The 17,980-nt window shown below is 41.2% G+C and overlaps 1 protein-coding gene across 2 annotated transcripts in view; it reads left to right on the forward strand.

Moving 5' to 3' along the window:
- NLN (neurolysin) overlaps nt 1-17,980 on the forward strand; it is a 41,027-nt gene that overhangs the window by 6,221 nt on the left and 16,826 nt on the right. For both annotated transcript variants that reach the window (XM_014060965.2, XM_087715562.1), the window contains exons 2-6: nt 1,109-1,365; nt 2,080-2,228; nt 13,191-13,298; nt 16,797-16,899; nt 17,469-17,629. In XM_014060965.2, the coding sequence (XP_013916440.1) occupies nt 1,109-1,365; nt 2,080-2,228; nt 13,191-13,298; nt 16,797-16,899; nt 17,469-17,629 (778 nt within the window). The remainder of the gene's footprint in view (nt 1-1,108; nt 1,366-2,079; nt 2,229-13,190; nt 13,299-16,796; nt 16,900-17,468; nt 17,630-17,980) is intronic.

Below are 17,980 nucleotides of genomic sequence, written 5' to 3' on the forward strand. Positions count from 1 at the left end.
TTTCATGTTTGCATGCTCATAATTGACATTAAGCCTGGAATGAGCTAATCAGTGTTGATGCTTTGTAATCTGTAGATCTTTTTGATTGTAGAATGTAATAAGTAGACCTTTTCAGTCACTAGATGGCAGAATAGAGCTAAAGGTTATTGTATGGCTGCCACCTAGCGATCATGATAATTTGCATAGGCGTATATGCGGCTACTGGATAACTGTTGTTAAGGCATTCAGGAAAACAGCTACAGAAGGAAATTTCCTGCTGTCAAGCTGTAGAAGAACAAGTCCTTTTTGATGATGTGTTCTGTTACATGCATTAAAAATGAATGTAACTTCGAAGCTTTGTGCTCTCTAGGTTGACCATTTCACAACTCATTAAAATAAAAAGTGATTGCAGAAGCTGGGATTTTGATTTCCTTTGTTTTCCAGTGAAAAGAAGTTGGGTTTACAGAAAAAGTGTGGTCCCGCAGAAAACCAATTGAATAGTATAGTTTTCATCACAACATTGCTTTTGATATCATTTTGATAAGAGCAAGAAGCTTCTGTGGATGCCCATGACTTAGCAGGCTGTGTGAACCTATCTTGTAGTTTATTCAACAAATAGTAGCTAATGAAAGCATGTATGAACTCAATTATTCTCTCTTTTCCTCAGTATTACCCTGTTTCCCTGAAAATAAGACCTCCCTAGATAATAAGCCCAATCGGACTTTTGAGCGCATGCGCTAAAATAAACCCTCCCCAAAAATACGCTCGCCACTTCCTGCACCTCAAAAATAATAAGACTTCCCCGAAAATAAGGCTAAGTGCTTATTTCGGGGGCATATGAAAATAAGACACTGTCTTGTTTTCGGAGAAACACGGTATAGTTTCCCAAAATGATTTCTCTTAATTTCATCTATAACATTCTTCTGGATATATTATCCAAATACATATTTTCCTTTTTAGCTTCAATATAATTTCTTAGCAAAATAATAATTATCCATAAAACGCTATGATCTTTCATCTCTCCTTAATGGCCAATTACATCTATTGTCTCTGTTTTCATCTTTGGGTTTTGTAATCAAATATCCTGGAGTATTAATTTTTTGTCTTACTCTTTTATTTTAAATTGCAGAGCTAGAAACTCAAGGATTTTACTCAAAATGACATTAGGAACAGAGATTACATCATTTCTCAAGGTGTCTTCTTACAGTGGAGCTGACCAAAATTTCCTGAAATGGGATCTCTCACCTGAGCAGATTAGAACAAAAACTGAAGAACTTATCAAGAAAGCAAAGCAAGTTTATGACAAAGTTGGCATACTTAATATGGAAGAAATCACTTATGAGAACACCGTACAGCCTCTAGCAGATTTAGAAGTGGAATATTCAGGTATATATAATATCAGTACAGTTAGACCAAGAGTGTCAAACTCAATTTCATTGAGGGCCACATCAGGGGGCATGGGGGTGGCCGTGGCTACGGTGGCCATGACATGGAACCGCGCCTCCGCAAACATGGTTTTATAAACTTATAAAAATAGGGAAGTGTACATTTCTGTGATTTTGTTTTTTTAATACTTACTTGATCTACTTGGTCACCTTATGAAAGAGAGACCAGATTAAGAAACAGACTCCATAGGAAAACTAGAACTATAAATTATTGACATTGGCTATAGTAGCAGAATCTTTCAAGCCTGAAAGGTAAAATATTTTACTTTTCCTCCCTTTTATAACCTGAGTCAAGGATGGCTTCCTGGACCACTTGGGAGGCCCCGTTTTGGCCCTAGAAGACCGCCTAGACCACTCCGGAGACTTCATTTTGGGCCTGGAGGACTTCGGAGGCCAAAAGTGGTTGCGGGGGAGCACACATGTCCCGCCCGCACTCCCTTTTTGCTAGCAGAGGCACCGTGGGCCAGTCTTTTGCTATTTCTAAATCGGCCCTGCAGGTTTGACCTGATCTAGTAGATGTCTTAGTAACTATAGTTTAAAAACTTTAAATTATATATTTGTAATGGGAAAGTCTCTCCTTTCAAATACTTAAAGTAAATCAGTCTACTGCATTATCTGTTATTTTTCTTTGAAAGTTTTTCTTTCCTTCTGATAGTGGAAAGGAGCATATTGGATTTCCCACAACATGTATCCCCTGATAAAGATGTCCGTGCGGCAAGTACCGAAGCTGATAAAAAGCTTTCTCACTTTGATGTTGAGATGAGCATGAGAAAGGATGTGTTCCAAAGGATTGTCCATTTACAGGTAAATTAGAAATAAAGATTACGGGTTATTTGCAGAATCCTTTATAATGAAAAGCATTGCAGTTTGGATAATCAGTGCTTTCATCATCTTTGTCAATTGCTATCTCTTTGCAAATGACAGAAGAGGCAAATGACAGAAGAGGCACTACAACAATATTATTAAATACCTGAACAAGTTACAAAGTTGAAAAACATAGGAGCCTTGCAGTATTAGGTGAAAAGTCCACATAAAACTATAATGGGTGCATAAGTACATTCTTGAAGTTCATAAAACATGCTGAAAGTTCTCAACAGTGCTCCTAGATTTGATGTTTACAGTACACAGTTTATAATTCAGGAACTAAGATGTATCCATCAAAAGTAATTGTTAATGGTTCTGCTTTCCATTAGCTTGTTTAGTTCATTTTTGGTAGCAAAATAAAGGAAGGAGAGGGCGTCATAAATGACTTAGCCAGGGCTAGCATTCCTTCGAAAGGCCACTGCAAAAATGGGTAAAATTGTTAATAGAATTGACGAAAGATACACTCAGTTACTACTGCCACATGATCATCAGAAGTAGACACATTCAAAAACCCTTCAAAGCTATCAGTGTAATTTCTGGAAAATTGTGGACCCTTCTAAAGTAGATTGAATTTCTTAATACTATTTTGAGTGAGTTCTTTTGGCCATTACAGGAGAAACACAGAAAGACTGAGTGGAAGCTTTTTAGCACTGTATTGTGTTTGATCATGTACCTGATAAAAGCCCCCTTTACCTGATGTGTACAGTTTATTGAAGATAGGCTGATTTGATTTAACAGCATCCTATATTGCAGTGGTGGGTTCCGGGCAGTACGGCTGGGAGCAGCGGCCACCGTACTGGTACGGTGGCTCATTTAGCCCACACGCCCGCCTGCGTTCCTTACCTGTTTTTGAAGCAACTGGGCCAATTGCGCATGCGCGCACAGCGTGTGGCGTCTGCGAGACCTCTGCCAAGCAGCTGGATGTCGCATGGTGGTGGTGTGCGCATGCGCGCGCAATGCACATGCCCGTCTAGGATGCCCAGCCCTATGCCCAGCGTACCGGCTGCGCTGGGGTCCGGAACCCACCACTGCTATAATGGTACGTGGCAATGAGTTTGGAAAACAGAAGGAAGAGCTGCAGCCTACACAACCGTCGTGCCAAAGGTATCTCAGCACACAGAAGCAGAAAGGGCGTGGGAAGCATTTCAGAAGGAACCCTCCCTAGTTTTTCAGAGAAAGAAGGGGAGGAATACAGATAGTCTTTGACTTACAACCACAATTGGAGCCCAAACTTTCTGTTGCTAAGTGAGACATTGGTTAAGCGGGTTTTGCCCCATTGTACGATATTTCTTGCCACAGTTGTTAAGTGAATCACTGCCATTGTTAAGTTAGTAACACGGTGGTTAAGTGAACTGGTTTCCCCATTGACTTTGCTTGTCAGAAGGTTGCCCACGGTGATCGTATGAATCCAATACACTGCAACTGTCATAAATATGAGTCGGTTGCCAAGCACCTGAATGTTTATCACATGACCATGGGGATGCGGCAGTGGACATCAATGGTCATAAGTCATTTTTTTCAGTGCTGTTGTAACTGAACAGTCACTAAATGAACTGTTGTAAGTCAAGGGACTACCTATATTTTCAGGGCCACAAGTTAAAGTAACCTTGAGCTAGAGCTAGTATTCATTGTGCTTCTTGTCTGGATTTACCTCAAAGGTTTAATATACCTTGACCCTTTCAGGTGGCGTTTGCCAAATTGTCAATCCCTGGCAATGTGGGATAGTCATGGTTGCCCCAGGGTTTCTTGTTTCAGAGCTAGCTACCTTCAGGCTGCATGCAGGGTTGTTCTAAAGATCCAAGATGAGCAGTGAGCAGGGCAGCTACTTAGTCTCTGAGCTCCCAAGCAACATTTCGGGCAACTTTGTGGTTGTTCCTGCTGGTCTTGTCTTTGTGGCTGAAATACTTGATCCTGATAAGCCTTGCTCTCTGGTAATAGTAAGAACTGTGGGTGGACTTCTTTGTTGGCTTTATTTCTGCTGTCTTCCTTAGTTGCCTTGCTATTTGCCACCCTTCACCCACCCTTAACTCTGCCTTTAACTCCAATTCTCACGTGTGGCTAATGAGTCAACCTGTCTGACTACGAAAGAATCACATCACAAAAGAATTCAAGGTGTCCAGCTAGATAGTCCAGCTATGGACACCATTGCATATCCTAAAAGGCTGTGTCTACTCAAACAGCCATCTGAAAATACTGACAAGGGGATACATGAGAAGCAGGGTTGGACTAGTCAGGCTCTTCTGTATAGCTTTCCCAGCTGGATAGTTCCTTTTTTTCCTGCACAACTTGGGAAGGCCAGGGAGGCACCATTTGAGCTGGCAGCAGCCACACCGGTCTTGGTTGTTTCCATGGAGCCCTTTTAAAGTGCAGAGATGTCATTTCAGCCTGCAGCCACAACCAATATTATATCCTGCTGAGCTGGGCTACTTTTTACAATAAAATCAGATAATTTACTTCCCAGATTCAGTTTTATTCCCAGTCTGATACTTTCTGTTGATGTTTAGAGATGTAGTGTATTTGGTTGGTATCTTCTTTCTTTCTTTCTTTCTTTCTTTTATATATATAAAAACTGCTGTGTGTGTGTACGTTCCAGCGTAACTCCGAAACACCCTGAGCAATTTCAACCAAACTTGGTTCATAGATGACTTACTCTCTGAAAACAAATACTGTCGGGGTAAGACAGCCCTAAAAACCCTTGGGGGGGGGGCGGAGGTGCTCTGTTAAGATACAGCCTGTTGTGCCTTAAAATGGCTTCTACTATACTGCTGTAAAATGGTTTCCACTGTGCAGTGCAGTAGAGTTGCCGTGATAACAGCTTCACAGTACTCCACAAGGGGGGAAATCCAACATTACAAATTATGTTTGGTCCAGACATTTTCCTCCTATAAATAAATACCCGGGCAACACTGGGTTATCAGCTACTAGACCTATAATAGAGAAATTGAGAAAGCCGCCATTGCTGAGCGCAAGCAGACAATAAGGGAAAGGGAATAATGTATCTGTCAGTCTGCTTGCTGCTTGTAGAAAAGACTTTTCTTCACAATCAGACCTTTCACTGTTTGCTTCCAACAAAGTTAATTTACTTAAGATTGCATCACCTAGGTCTGGGATTTAAAGAATTGCAGATTTGAGATAGCTGGAGTCACCACTGTTTTGTTTGCATAGAGCTAGAAATTGTAAGATGGAAGACCTTTCTATATGCTTGTCATCATGCCAGATCATTCTCTAGTCAGTTTTAGACTGACGGTTCATGTAAATATCTTCAGTCTTCAGGGGTGGAGGATTGTATACTTAAATATCCAACTTAAATGCCTGGTGGATGTGAATAGTTTAGTGGAAATAGATATTTCCTACACTGTGATAGTGCTCATGCCTGGTTAACCTGTGGAACGTGGATACATTTGCTTCTAAAGAGTACCTTCATAAAGAGCCACATTATAGTAATCCTACTTGTTCTAGGGAGTTGAATGGGGTAAAACAAATGGATGGATCAGATTATATAGAATATGGGAGTCATGTCAATGCCCATTTAAATTATTATTCTGTGGCAGAGGAGGCAGTTAGGAACACTTGTCTACCTCCATTGTGTTGCACAGGACAGACTGGCATTGGTCTCCCATAATATGCAGTATCTTTTTCAACATGCTTAATAGAGAGAGCCCGAACAATTCATGGCATGCTGTCAGCAATTTGTATCATTCTTTATTAACATAACTGATTAGATTTGCCTTGATTTAGAATCCAGCATTGGGATGTAACTTCAGCAATCACTTGTCCTGTAAATTTGAATCCTTTCCATCTTGTACAGTTCAAGAATGTGTGCATGTGAATAAATTAGGATCATTGCCTATTTTTTCAACCTTGCCCCCCCCCTCCCCACCAACCAATTAAATCAGCCAGACTGGCATAATCTGCATAGTTAAAGAAAGTAATCATTTCTTTCTTACAGAAGAGATATACTCCCAATTTGCCTAAAGATGTATCCCAGATTGGGAAATTTGTGTGATTGTATGCCAGTTCCAAACATTACATTTCTGGATCAAATTATTAAGAACATGCCTGACAATTCCAAATGGATTTAAATGATGCAAGTAGTCCTTGACATATGACATTTGTTCAGCAACCATTCAAAGGCCATGATTGTGCAATGGTTAGAATGCAGTATTGCAGGCTAACTCTGCCCATTGCCAAGGAGTTTGATCCTAACCAGTTCAAGATTGACTTAACCTTCCATCTTTCCGAGGATAAGGAAAGTGCATCTCTACTAGTCCTTCTGGATTACAATATTAACATCTGTGGTGTCCTTCTGGAACACTAGGTAGGGGTAATTTGGGCACTAGTATATGGTGGTTCTTTCATTCCTGTTAGGCTATGCCCAGAAAGTGAAGTAGGGAGTTTATAAAGTACACAATTTATACTGAAAACTCTGCATTGGTGGCCAACACCTAATTGGACATGAGCGCTTAATAGCATAAAGCCTGATGTTTTGCTTATAGTTCTGTGATTTAAATGTGTACGTGGAAATCAAACTGAGAATAAATCAGGAAACCTTATACAAACCACGCAGTCCCATTTACAGAGGCAGGCCCGTTCTTTACACTCTGTAGATTACAGTCTCATTCTTGAGTTCTCTTAGATATATGTTTTGGGCCATTATCTAGATGACTTCTGACTGAATTTTCTAAGAATGAGCATTGTATTTCGCTCCAAAATGTGTCCTAATGATTCCTGATTTCTTTGTATCCTAGCAGATTCAAAGTATCCAGTTTCTCAGTAAACAATGGTATTCTTTTCTTTAATAGCATCGCTTTTTCTTCTGAGAAATTATAGCTGCTGTGACTTAGCAAAAAGCTGTAATTTGTTTTCATCTTTCCAGAGGGCATTCTCCTAGAAAATGTGACTTGTCAACATCCATTTTAGCAAACTCCAGACATGCTTGTTGTGTGTCTGCCTTTTAGAAGAGGAGTCTTCCTAGGTCTTCTCTCATGGCAGGCGTCTTTTAGTAAGATGAGGGATGGTGCAATTTGATATTGTTGTATCTTGATCTTCGGAGGTCAGACAGAATCTCTTTTAAACTTTTCATTGGTTCTTTCTACACCATTCAAACTATCCTTCTGTTCAGTTTTCTACTTGTGACCATGTCTAGGTAGGTTTGGCTATGGTCCTGGGGACTTTAAAGTTGTTGATATTAGTAGCTGTGCTTTAGCAATATGAACCTCTTTGGAAATGGTTTTGTAATCTTTATCCTTACAATGCTTGGTTATTACCCTTTTCCTTTCCTCTCCAGAAAACTTCTGCTTTTCTTTCTCTTGTCTATGTTCACTATACTGCTCATGACCCAAAATGCCTGACTATGTTTCTCCATAATCAGCGACTTATGAGATTGAAAATATCTATGATACTAATTAAAGAAAACAGCCTGCTTGAGAGATCGCTAACATCAGAGGTGGGTTTCTCCCGGGTGAACCAGTAGTAGTGGCAGTGGGGTGCTCCGTTCATCCACCCGGACGCATCTGCACATGCACAGAAGCATTGCGCTAGAGAGAAAGAGCGAACTGGTAGCAGAAAATTTAGAAACCCACCACTGACTAACATCCAATAATGTATTTTATTTTCTAAGGAATACCATTTTCATTTGTTTTGTTACTTACAAGAATAAGTAACAGTGTGAAGTCATACATCAAAAGCACAAGTCTGCTCTATAGACACTGGAATAAGAATAGTGGTTGTCACTACTGTTAGAGATGTAATCCTAGTCGTGGGTTGGCAATGTGTGTGTGTACATATACATATACATATACATACATACATACATACATACATACATACATACATACATACCATGATTGAAAAAATGTATCTGTCACTTTAAATGCTCAAGTGAGATGTGATTGGATGCTGTTGCTTTAATCAGCCATAAGAGGAAGTAGGAACTACTACTGTCTTGTTCCTGGTTGTTTCTTGTATGTTCTCCATGCTTGTTATTGGAGTTGAATACTATATATTGGATGGTGGCTACTCTGTATGTTAATTACCTGTCTACATGGTGAATCGTGAGCTGAGCATCTGTAAACCAACGTATCATAGACTATGTATATAATTCAAGACTACTTATCACTTGTTTTGGAGAATGTTTATCCTTCTTTATTCTTGTTAACGCAAGTAAAGTTATCCTTGTTTTAACTTCGGCGGCTGTGATTGATAGTGTGACTATTCAGTGGCACATTCCTGGCTACCTTCTGCTACTTAACTCTAGTCTCCAAAAGGAGATATACTTAACAACTACCTTATATCAGTTTCAAATTTATTTAACAGAAAATTAGGATGGGGGGGAGGTGGACAGATACTAATACTTTCAGCTGCATCGGTACACTTGTTGTAATTAATAAGCCAACAAGAACCTCACTTTTTATTTCAATTTATATTTAAACTAAACTTCTAAAACTATCTAATGACCTTCAGTAATAAAATCTTGATTCCACGTTTAACACTTTCCATAGAATCTATTCATCATTGTTTATTTGTCTGACAACTGTTATATGATTTTTTTTTGTACATAAAAGGAGAGCCGATTAAAAGGCTTCTTCAAGTCTTGATGACAGCTGAATTACCTTTGTGGCCCATTCCTTTGCTGTTCATTGGAGCATTGTTTTTTCCTTTTATATGAATAAACAATGCTCCATCGGGAAGCCTGTCTCTAAAACGGATGATTTTCAATAGAAGACGCTCAGTTGCCTAGAGGTCTTGCCCTGAAATTTGATTCCGTTTTTGCTGATGAGCAGAAAAGAAGCATCCGGCTTGGCTTGCGCAGCTAATGAATTCAGCCTCTCTTTGTTGAATGAAGGTTCTGCTCAAAGAAAATGCCTCCACTCAGTTCATGTGATTCTCTGCCACAATGCATTCCATTTCTGAACTCCCATGTCTCAAAACATTAAAAAAAAACCTTGAGATTGTAAGGAACAGAAAGGAATGGTGAAAGTCCTTTTTCATAAGACCTTCTACCAACATTTCTCTGTATTTTTAGAATGATACAATAGATTCATTTGATCATCACTTAAAGTCTTAATGCATCACACAAAAATTAAAATAAAGATATATTCTATCCAGTATAGAGTTGTGTAGTAAAACAATCCAAGAAACAGGCAAGAGTTTATAAACTCTGGGTATAACTTTGCTTAGCGCACATTTTCTGAATCAGTCCTTCCATATTCTGAACTATTCCATCATAGCCAGAGGGGGTTGCTCCCAGTTCAGCCAAACCGGTAGTGGAATTCAGGTCTGGGTCGCCGAACTGGCAGCAACCCAGGCCTGCCACGCCCCTGAACCAGTACCCTCCCTGCAACTGGGCCAGTGCCATTTTGGTTTTTAGTGACTGCATGTGCGCAGTTCACTGTAATGTTCTGCGCATGTGCGAAGAACAATTTACATTGAACAGTACACGCCCAGCGCGTGTCTGGTGCGGGTTGCGCGGATTGCGAACCAGTATTAAAACTGGCAGCAACCCATCCTGATCATAGCATGTCCAAAAAGAACATTCACTCAGATTTGCAACCTTTGATGCTCTTCTATGGTCATAGAATAATCCTAAATATCTATCAGACATAAACATTTTCTCAAATGGGATGAATTTTGGATGTCAAATATACACATAAAAAGCATCATTGTATAAAGAAGAGCATAACAGGATAGAGAAGCAATTCCAAAATGTGGGTCTGTTTGTAAACATTTGTTGAAGGTGGCCTGTTAGTCTTCATCTTACATACGCTTTCCAGGGTTGGTAGTTGAAAATAAATCTCCCTCCTACCTTCAAAGATGCATAAAAACAATGGTCCTGATTTTCTATGGTTGGAAATAGTTTTAACTCCTCTACCCACCAATCAATTTCATTCCCAGATCCATTGTTGGAATGAGAAGAATGCAGTATTTATCTGCTGAGGCAAATCATGTCCTGGTTCCTCAACCAAGACTTTGAGTTCATACACCATGCTGAATAAAAAATTACCCATAGGAGAAATGGTTCCTCTTCTTGCTGCAAATTGTCTTAATCAACAAGTCATTTTGTGACACCCTTAGTCAACAAGGGGTGTCACAAAATACACACAATCATGTAAATCTTTTCATGATATTTCAGTACCAAAGTACAAAGATGAATGAATTGGTTAGAGCTGAGTTTGCCTTTAATGGCTATGAATGTTTATTACCATTTCTATTATTAAAATACAAACATTAATTAATATGTTCAGATATTGAACATATAATTCCTTGGGAGGTGGAAGAAAGGACATGTCCACCAAAGCTAAATGAAAATAGCAGGGCAGTCTCCTCCCAAAGATGCTGCTAAATTGATGTGTTGCAGGTGGCATGTATTGTGAGACGTGTAAAAATACTGTATTTTTCGGACTATAAGACGCACCGGTGTACAAGACACACCAAGATTTCAAAGAGGTAAGTAAGAAAAAAAAGTTGTTGTCCTCCCCAGACCCCAGGGGTGGGGGAGGTGTTTTTGCCTTTTGCCTTCCCCCAGCCCTGCTGAAGCCTGCACGGTGCTTCTGGGGGTTGGGGGAAGGCAAAAACGCCTACGTTTTGGAGAAAAACTACCGTATTTTCACGACCAAAAGCCGCACCGGATTAAAAGCCGCAGTATCAATTAACGTTAATTTTTTAAACTTTTTCCACATATAAAGCGCACCGGGTTATAAGCCGCGCTCAGAGACCCGGCTCCCCTTGGTTCCTCATCGAATCACGTGCGCAGGTTGCAACTTGGAACTCCGTCTGCCCGAGTTGGGGCATTTTCTGGCTTGGGACGCTCCGGCGGCTTCTTCGGGAGGCAGCCCGCCGGCTTCGGCGAAGGCTGGGACGGAGAGCGCGGCGACCGTGGAGCATGTGTAAAGTACTTTCGCCCCCACGCCGGCCCCCCTCACCGCGCGCCGGCCTTCGGGGATGAAGGGGCAGGACTTCCCGGGCGGAAGGCATGCCTGGCTCTGCGGCTCCAGCCCCAGCACCTTTCGGCCGAGCCTCTCCCGCCAGGCGGCCGCCTTCCTCCGCTGAGCGGCCCCGCGCAGCCTCGCCACCCCGGGAGATCGCCAGCGCGGGGGCCTGGGGCGCCGCGGCCAGGGAAGCCAAACCGGGCGGCGGCGGGCAGGGCGCCTGGGTTGCGGTCCCCGAGGTGGGCGGGTGGGCGCACGTGGCAGGCGTCGGCTAGCGGGACGTTTCTGGCGCGGGAGGCTTCGGGCTCCGCTGCTCTCCCAGCTCTTGCCCGGCCGGCGTGGTGTGCTGGGAAGACCGGCGCCGCACCGGCCACCCGCGCGCCCTTGACCGGCAGCGCAGAGCCGGCTGGGGCGCGGAGCGGAGTTAGGCAGGGCGACTGCCGGGGCGGATGGGGTGCTCGGCGCCGGCAAATCCTGAAGGGCTGAGCCGGTCAGCCGTCCCTTCTGCCGTCCCTTCTTGCGGCGGCGGGGGTGACGGAACAGCTCAGTCTATAGGGGCTGGGAACTGGGTGGCTCTCTGCTCGCCCCCCGGTCTCCGACTGAGAAAGTAGCGAGGTTGAAGGGAGAGACCCGAGGGACGTGTGCATGCTTGCGAGCTTCAAGTTTGAGCGTCGGGAGGGAGAGATTTTCTATCTTTTTCCACACATAAAGCGCACCGGGTTATAAGCCGCACTGCTGGTTTTTGATAAAATTTTAGGATTTTCAGTGCGGCTTATGGTCGTGAAAATACGGTACCCGTTTTTCACAAAAATGGGATGCAGTGCTTCGGGAGGCCATAAATGGCTGTATTCGGTGTATAAGATGTACTGACATTTCCACACTCTTTTATGGGGGGGGGGGAGGTGTGTCTTATACTCCGAAAAATACAGTAAGTCTTAATGACAAATTTTGAATTTAAATGAATGTGGAACGATGGTGGGTACTAGTTTAAAGAAAACAAGGGCGAGACATTTTTAAAAGCATAAATCTTATGTGTTCTTAGCGTTACAGCAGTTAAAGTGAGCTAAAGTGGTTCATGTTACTCCTCACTTGACAGTAGTTTCTTGTAGTGTTAATAAATGGCAAATTAATTGAGACAAATCTAATTTTTTCAAAAATGGCTTGTTGCGAAGTCGTATCCGACCCATCGCAACCCCATGGACAACATTCCTCCAGGCCTTCCTGTCCTCCACCATCCTCTGGAGTCCATTTAACCTCATGCTTTCTGCTTCGATGAATCCATCCAGCCACCTCATTCTCTGTCGTCCCCTTCTTCTTTTGCCCTCCTTCTTTTGGGGGGGCAAATTACTAGGTGATTTAAGGCAAGCTATTGTGTCTGACTCTCTTGGCTTCTAGCTGTGATCTACACATTTAGTCTTAAAGCTTATGAGGCTGTTAGCGTACAACTGAAGCTGTTTAACCTCAGCTATATTATCTTTTTTTTAAAGGATCTCCTTATTCAATTGAAGAAATATGAGAAATTTGGAAAAAAGGAATCTGTTCTGCCATTTTTTTTTTTTTTTTTAGTCATTTATTTGACATTTATAGGCCGCCCTTTTCCCTGAGGGGACTCAGGGCGGCTTACAATTAATGGGAAAGGAGTGTAAGACAAAACACAAGAAAGAAAAGAAAAAAATGTGAATAAAAAATAAACCGATAAAACACAACATTCATTCAGCATTCGGGTGGGGCGAAGTTCGGGTCTTATCCCCAGGCCTGACGGGATAGCCAGATCTTGAGGGCTGTGCGGAAGGTCTGGACGGTGCCAGAACTGTTTTTGCTGCTGAACAGGCATGCATCACTGAATATAAAATTCACCGTGTCAAACTATTATTCTGATACCAAGCAAAATATTTAATGTTTTATATAGAAATACAACTCATGCATTAATACTGAACTTTGAATATATTAAATGTTATATTTCTTTACATTTCAGCAAATGTGTAACCCTGAGATTTTAAGACCAGAAGCTAAAAGATACTTAGAGAAGTCAATAAAAATGGGGGAAAGGAATGGGCTTCACCTTCCTGCGGAAGTCCAGAATGTAAGTGTAGCATAATTCAACATTTTTTAAAAAGGTGAAAATTATATTTGTCCAAAAATATGTATATATTAATTTTAACTTTAGTAAGTCTTACAAATAACACATTGAAATCCTATACAAAGCTCCCCTTGGTTTCTTACTTACTATAAGATTGCAAATTCAGTAGAATCAAGGTGATAAAAGACTGTTTCAAATGATATAATTTTATGTTCTAACTCTTAGTTAGACTCTTCCGTTTTATATTCTTCTGAATTTAATATTTCTAAACTGTATGCATCAGACTTACATAGAAGACTTACTTTGGCAAGAATGTTTTGCCACGTAGCCCTGGATATCTTATTGGTTGGGATTATTATATTTCCATATTTGTTTCATATGTTCTTAGTTTATTTGAACAGTGTACAGCCATAATTTCATTTGAGTATATGTCTAGAATAGCCAACAACAGACATTAACATAAGACTCAATGGTGTAGATCTAAAGAATAGTCATACAATATTAATAAAGCTAAAACTAATTAACTGTCTCCTTTAGCAAGATTTATGACTGATTGGGGATTTGAAGTATCCTAATTTTGTAATGTTAAACACAATACTAATTTTATTAGCTAATTGCTTCCTTGCATTATTGTCAGCTTTCTGCTTATACATACTCAAGGGACCTTATCAAAATAATAACCATAAAATTGCCAATGGATATTGAGTGACATTAAAGTCTGTTATCCCACTCATGGAACAGCATCCATTAATGACAAGTCTTCTTTTGCAAACCTCCTCTCAAAACTGTAATGAAACTGGGGTGGTTGGGTGGGCTTCATAGCACATTTTAGAGGCGTACTGAGAATCTGTAGAAGTGTGAGATTTCTTTCCATACTTCTCAACTCCACCCATATACTGAAGCTATCTAACAGCAGTAATTCTCGAAGAGACAATGGTGATAGATAAATTGCTTTATTGAAATCAAGAAGAAAAGTAAATATATATCCATAAGATCCTAGAGAATAGGTATCAAGCCTATAGGAGTGCCTTCAGGATACAAATCCTAGCCTTTTCCTTTTGACTCATTTTCCATCATTTGCATTTGTCCCAAGTTTGAATAGTAGTTTCTCTAAACTGAGAGTCATAATTTCCAGCTTTTCCAATTTCTGCCCCTACGATATGGTAAAATATGTTGGATGACCAGAAGTTTGTTCCTTGCTTGAGATTGTATGCAGCCTGTTATCTTAAATATATGAAAGTATGGATAAATTAAGAATTACTTACTTTAAATGTGTTTCTTTTAGTTGAGGGCACACCATATTGACTTATGTCAAAAGGACATATTAAAAGAATACTAGGAATTTCTTGTATATAATACTTTAGTAAAGAAGTTTATTATATTTCTTTATCTGCCTTACCCAGCTATGGTGCCATAGTTCAGAAAAGTACTTAAAATAGTGTTGTGGCCCACCAGCAGAGCTGGAAGCATATTCGGACAGTGAGGAGGTCGGGGAAGAACATGGTCCAATCCTGGAGTCTAGGGAAGGCTCTCATGAGGGTTCTGTGTTGAAGGCAGAGAGGGGGCCAGAGGCATATGCCGGTTATCAGCTGCCTTCAGTGAGGCAGATAAACACCTGGAGCCTGTTCCCAGTGTGTGTATGCGCAGAGTTGCCAGACGAAGGGAACAGCTAAAGAACAGGGGCCGACTTGGGAGTAAGGCCACAGGTGGATGATGAATGGCCTTCCAGGAGGAAATAAAAGAGGAGTGAAAGTGGAGTGGAGTTTGCAGGAGAAATCAGTTCCAAGACTCCTTGCCAGGTTTTGCAGATATCAGCCTGGCAGCTCTCCGACGCAGGCTATTCCGACAGGCCTGGGGCTAAAAGGCTTCTACCCCCTTCTCGAATGGTATGACTGTTGTGTGTTTTAAATTATGTATTGCTGCGCGTTGTTTTAATTTTTTGTCTGTATCCCCCTCCCTTAGTTGAGTTGTGAGCCGCCCTGAGTCCCCTTCGGGGGAAAAGGGCAGCATATACCGTATTTTCACGACTATAAGCCGCACTGAAAATCCTAAAATTTGATCCAAAATCGGCAGTGCGGCTTATAACCCGGTGCGCTTTATATGTGGAAAAAGATCTCCCAGCTGCTTTGCTCCTCGCGACTGCAATAGATGTCCAGAAGCGGCTTTTGGGGCTAATGGGGATTGGATTTCCAGCTCGATAGCCCCTGCTGCTTCTGGACGTCTATTGCAGTTGTGAGGAGCCGAGGAGAGTGTGGAGAAGAGCGCGCGACGGTTCTTGGCGCTCCGGGAAGCGGGAGAGGTGCGCGGTTTGGTTTCTCCTCCCTGGACATCGCAGCAGCAGCCTGCGACGTCCAGGGAGGAGAAACCAAACCGCGCGCCTCTCCCGCTTCCCGGAGCGCCAAGAACCATCGCACGCTCTTCTCCACACTCTCCTCGGCTCCTCACAACTGCAATAGACGTCCAGAAGCGGCAGGGGCTATCGAGCTGGAAATCCAATCCCCATTAGCCCCAAAAGCCGCTTCTGGACATCTATTGCAGTTGCGAGGAGCGGAGAAAAGCGCGAAGGTTCTTGGCGCTCCAGGAAGCCCCGAAAGCAGCTGGGAGAGGTGCGCGGTTTGGTTTCTCCTCCCTGGATGTCGCAGTAGCAGCCCCAAACTCACCGATCTCAGTGTTTTTCGCATCGGGGTGTGCTGCAAGAGCATGCCCCGATGCGAAAAACACAGAGATCGGTGCGCTTGGGGCTGCTGCTGCGACGTCCAGGGAGAAGAAACCAAGCCGTGCGCCTCTCCCAGCTGCTTTCGGGGCTTCCTGGAGCGCCAAGAACCTTCGCGCGGCTCCTCGCGACTGCAACAGATGTCCAGAAGCGTCGGGAAACGTGCGGCTTATAACCCGGTGCGCTTTATATGTGGAAAAAGTTTGAAAAATTAACGTTAATTGATACTGCGGCTTATAATCCGGTGCGGCTTTTGGTCGTGAAAATACGGTAAATAAAATCAACATTCAACATTCAACATAAATCCTCCCTTGAAAAACTTTGCAAATGAGTGAATTAATACAGTAAATTAATAAAAGCGTTTTTTGTTGGAACAAGGAGTTTGCTTCATGCTCTTGGGAAGCCTAGGTCAGAACAGATAGTAGTTTCTTAAAGTCATAAAAGATGCATATTCTTGTTCTCTTTAAACTGTGTGCCAAAGATGGGAAGAGAATATAAGAATAAATAAAATTGGGCCATGTCCTTGAAAACAAAACAACGGAAGGAGTTTGTTCACAAAGCATGTTAGCATAAGGAAAACATCTCTCTTTGAAACGTTAAGGCATTTGTGTCCTGTAAGAGGCTCATGGCAGCTTCTTCATAGACATAGACTGTTCCATGTTCATGAAGAACATTAGGGACAGCCCACCTTGGGACGCACTTGTTTTGAATGCTCTGCATGACTTCAGTAATGAACAGTGATACCTTTAATGTAACATTTTGCTTTTTATATATGGATTGACATTAAGGAAATCAAGACAATCAAGCAGAAGCTGAGTGAATTATGTATAGATTTTAGCAAAAATCTCAATGAAGATAACACATTTCTGATATTTTCTCAAAATGAACTTTGTGAGTATTTCTATTTGCTATTTATGACTTGTATCTATAGTTCAATAGTACCATCATATTGGTAAACAGTACAGTTAGTATTGCAAAACAGGAAGTTTTCGTGCTATATTGGAATTGTTTCATATGTTGATCAACCTTAATCAATTCAATGTGATTTTCCCTTTATTTATGTTAACCTTCCATTTTTCCATAACTCTATAATTTTCTTTTACCGCCTTTGGCTACTTGTTCCTGTGTTCTTGAAAAGGTTCTACCTTGATTTTAAATATTTTATTATTTAACTCCAGAAAATAAAAACCTGATTATTGTTATCACAGTGCATTTAAATAGCTAACTACAATTTTGCTCTTAGATAGAATAAGCATGATTACTGTAATATGAACAGTTAACTGATAAAATCATTGCTTACTCACTGGCAGTTAACTTATATTTCAAAGTTCCTTAAATACCTTTTGTCTGTAGAAATCTATTTGCCACTAAACATTTAGAATGATTTTTGATGATTGTTAAAAGACATGTCTGAAAAAATGTATCCTTATATTAATCCAGTAGTGAAATGTGTTTCTCAGGTGCCCTGCCCGATGATTTTATCAGTAGTTTAGAGAAGATTGAAGCTGACAAATATAAAGTTACCTTAAAATATCCCCACTATTTTCCTGTTATGAAGAAGTGCAGTGTTCCAGATACCAGACGAAAAATGGAAACTTCTTTTAACAGCAGGTGCAGAGAGGTATGAAATTTTTTTCCCCATTCATAACAGATCAGATTATTTTAAGACTGTATCATGTAGACATCATACAATGGAAAATAAATCAGCAGTGTATGGTAGTATAAAAGTATGAAAGCACAATAGTGAATTTCAGTTACTTCCATTCTATGTATGAACAGTTAGCTTTTGTTAATTTAATTACAAATATGAAAATACTAAATTGACTGAAATACACTATATTGCCAAAAGTATTCGCTCACCCATCCAAATAATCAGAATCAGGTGTTCCAATCACTTCCATGGCCACAGGCGTATAAAATCAAGTACCTAGGCATGCAGACTGTTTTTACAAACATTTGTGAAAAAATGGGT

This window comes from Thamnophis sirtalis, unplaced genomic scaffold (genome assembly GCF_051295495.1).
Source record: "Thamnophis sirtalis isolate CommonGarterSnake01/CBP01778 unplaced genomic scaffold, rThaSir2_p1.2 scaffold_5, whole genome shotgun sequence".
Classification (NCBI taxonomy): domain Eukaryota; kingdom Metazoa; phylum Chordata; class Lepidosauria; order Squamata; family Natricidae; genus Thamnophis; species Thamnophis sirtalis.